Source organism: Anarrhichthys ocellatus, unplaced genomic scaffold, assembly GCF_004355925.1.
Source record: "Anarrhichthys ocellatus isolate YVR2014 unplaced genomic scaffold, GSC_Weel_1.0 scaffold73, whole genome shotgun sequence".
In the NCBI taxonomy this organism is placed as follows: domain Eukaryota; kingdom Metazoa; phylum Chordata; class Actinopteri; order Perciformes; family Anarhichadidae; genus Anarrhichthys; species Anarrhichthys ocellatus.
In genome coordinates this window covers 106,287-109,843 of record NW_022280103.1, presented here as the reverse complement: position 1 = coordinate 109,843, position 3,557 = coordinate 106,287, and the positions used below count along the sequence as shown (strand labels likewise).

The window sequence follows — 3,557 nt, the reverse complement described above, 5'->3', positions numbered from 1 at the left end:
CCAGTCTCTCGAGTGCACTCCCCCTGATCTCCAGGCTCTCGAGTGCAATTGAATACACGTATTTGATTGGCTGAGCAGCATCACTTGATGTGATTTACAACGCATGTAATTGGTCTGTGTGTTTTCTCGTCCGCTGAACGGGTGCCTTAATTAAAGGGTGGACCGGTTGCACCGGTTGAAATAGAAGTGCTCCGTCAAAATTTTATAATTCTCAATTATCTATCGGTTGTAGGTCTGGGTCCAGGTGCAACGACGTCTGGGTCCGGATCCGGACCGCGGTCTGCCTATTAGTGACCCCTGCTCTAGACTGAATATAAGAAGTGGACGTAGTCATCATGACGTCATCCTTTGGTTTGTGGACTGAAGTTTTGAGGTAATAAATCAAGAGAGAAGTAGAGTCATTTTCTCATAGACTTCTATACAACCACAGGAGTTGCCCCCTGGTGGTCAGTAGAGAGAATGCAGGGTTAAGACAATTTCCATTGGTGTCACAATCAGGCTTTGCCTTGTGTGTTTTGTGTGTGTTTTTCTGTAGCTCCTCACTCCCTTCATCTGTCCCTAATCAGTTCATTCAGTGCACCTGCCAGTCACACTCACCTCGTCAGCTCATGACTCTCACCTGCTCACTCTGCCTCCTTCACTATTTAAACCCCTGCCTCACACACACCCACTGCCAGGTCATTGGTTTTTCCCTACCTACCCGCCCGTGTTGCTCGTCCTGTTGCCGGTTTCCCAGTCTGCCTGTTCTGTCTTGTCTTTGGATTCCCTGATTGTTTTTGGTTTGTGCATTAAACCTTTTTTCACTTCACCTGACTGTCTGCTCTTGAGTCCTCATTATGTCCCGTGACAATTGGCGCCACTTTTCAGACCCAGAGGTTGCCTTCTGCTCTCAGACATGCTCCTTTAAAGATAATTTATCTTGCTCTTATTTCATCTTGCTAATTATTTTAAAGATGTTTTCTAACAGAGACTCAATGTTCCTGCAGTATGTCCATTTCCTTAACGACAAAGAAGAAATACTTATTGCTTTCCTTTTTTTGTTAATAGTGCAAAAATGACTTTACTTCGTGAAGTTTGATACATTCAGTGAACATTTGATATATGTTTAGTTGCAAGAGTCCATGATGCGCCTCATGCTCATGAACCTGGTGCCGCTCATGCCCATGTCCCTGAAGCTCCTGTACTCTCCGGGCCTCACGTACATCATCCTGCCTCGGTAGTGGGCCTGCTCGTACATCAGCCAGTGGCCGTCCATCACGCTGCAGGACATGCAGTCGGACATGCGGTAGCGCTCCATGGCATTGTCGCAGTCGTCCATCAGCTCATGACTCTGACCACCAAAGTTCTCCCTCTCGTAGATCTTCATCCTGAACTGGCCCCTGTGCTGTTTTAAAAGAGAATACAAAGGATGCATTAATATCTAATTTTGTGTGCGGTGTCAGCAGCTATGCGCGCCGTTTGATACCTACCATGGGGATCATACGGCAAGACCTGATGCAGTCCCTCATCCCCATCATGCTCATGTAGTCGGCGTACTCGCCCCTCCTCATGAAGTACTGGTTCCCCATGTAGTTGGGCCGGTCGTAGACCATGAAGCAGCCGCTCTCCACCCTGCACGAGTGGCACCTGCTCAGGTAGGAGGTCATGTCGGAGCAGTCGTTCATGCACTCGTAGGAGCGGCCCTGGAAGTTCTTCTCCTCGTAGAAGATGATCTTGCCCCTCATGTTCATGCCGGTGTTGGTCATGTTGTCCGTGGGTGTGATGTAGCTCCCTGAACTGCCTTCCTCCCTGGTTAAACCCTTTCCTTTTATACCTGACCTCTCCCGCAGAGAACCCCCTTACTCAGCAACTCAGTCTTTAGAAAGACCTTTTTTCAGAAAGCACACAGTGCTCGTAACACGTGAAAGGTTTGTTTTGTTCGAGGGAAACTAAACGAATACGGGACAATGAACAAAGCTTTTTGTAGTAGCTGGTAGTTGTCGGGTGTTGTGTAAATGTGTGTTGGTGTGTGTGTGAGAGAGTGTTCCACACTGTCAGATGAGGAGGAAGTCTTGAGGGTGAAGGAAGCTGAGGTGGTGAACTAAGGGACAGCAAGGCAAAAGAAGGACATCAAAATAAATCAAATGTACACTAATGCTGATACTTCTACTACCAATGATAAAAGATACGATAATGATGATAACTACACCTTTACTGCCATGTTTCCAAAATAAAATATTATGGACATTTGTGATTGTGTTTTGGGTTTATTCAGATTCAGCTCAGGTCCAGCCCCAAATTGAGCTCCAGCTGGGAAGAGACCAGGGCACGTGTGTGAAAATAGAATATGAATATGGAAGATAATATATTACTCTTAATCTATAATTATTGATTTGCTTTCATTTTGTGTTTTTGTGTTTAAAACTTTTATCTGCATGTGCCCGCTTTCTGTTTTCAGTTCTTTTAAATGCAAATTGAATGTGTTCTTAAAGTCTGGTTTAATATATGTGTACCGCTGTGTATAGCACTTTAAATAACCTTGTGTCTGAATAGTGCTCTACATATACAATCGCCTTGCCCTAATCGGAGAGACCTATTTGCTGCATTGTTTTGAGAGTGAGCTTTGTTCTGTGCTTTACCTTGTACTGCACCTTGTACTGCACCTTGTACTGCACCTTGTACTGCACCTTGTACTGTACCTAGCATGAGTTGAAGGTTGGGTTGTTTGTCATTGAGAATTTATTTGCACAGATTTTGGTCTCAGATTCGTCAACACAACATGAAAAGTCCTTGCAGGAGAACAAACACTCCATTATATTCAAAATTCTACTCCGGTAAAGGTACAGATGTCATATCAGAAAAATGCCTTTATATAAAAATGCAAGTAGCGGTTCTGTAATAAAATGTCTCCAGTGACTGATAAACTATTATATTTCATATTATTAGAAATACTGAAGAGTTAGTTAGGTAGTTTAGTCCAGTGGTTCCCAGCGTAGGCTCTCAAGATAAATCCAGGGTGCTCATGTGATGATTTAGGATTAAGATTTCTACCGTTTATCTTCTGGACAGTTCTTTAATCAACCACTGGTTTCCTCTTTAACAGCCTGTTGTGTTTTATAATGTTATAGAATGTTTGTTTTAATACTAACTAGTAACTAAAGCTGTCACATCAATGTGGTGAAGTAAAATGTACAATATTTTCCTCTTAACTGTAGTGGAGTAAATCTATAAAGTAGCATCAAATGGAAATATCCAAGTACAGTACAAGTACAAGTAAGCGTAATGAAGAGAGTAAGCTGATTATTGAAATCAAAAAAGCAGCAATAGTGACATAAAATGGCGACAAGCTAACATTCTGATGATATTTCATTCTTCCTTCTTAATGATAGTCCACTGACTCAATATATGGTAAAAGCATACAAATGTTTTCTAGACTCAAATAATCCAAACTCACTCCAGCATTCAAAAGACATAAAAGTAAAACAAGCCACAGTGTGAATATAAATATTCATGCCCTACCATGTGATTCACTAAACAGCTGTGAGTTGGAATCAAAGCGTCTCTCTTTAGCTGGCATA

At 42.6% G+C, this 3,557-nt stretch overlaps 1 protein-coding gene across 1 annotated transcript; it reads right to left on the bottom strand.

The window, feature by feature from the left end:
- Positions 1–1,105: 1,105 nt before the first annotated feature.
- Positions 1,106–1,754, bottom strand: LOC116397832 (gamma-crystallin M3-like). Its single transcript, XM_031873672.1, has 2 exons — positions 1,470–1,754; positions 1,106–1,384 (listed from the first exon to the last, which is right to left on the bottom strand). The coding sequence occupies exons 1-2, from the start codon at positions 1,743–1,745 to the stop codon at positions 1,106–1,108; spliced, it is 555 nt and encodes a 184-aa protein (XP_031729532.1). The 5' UTR covers positions 1,746–1,754.
- Between the last annotated feature and the right edge of the window lie 1,803 nt (positions 1,755–3,557).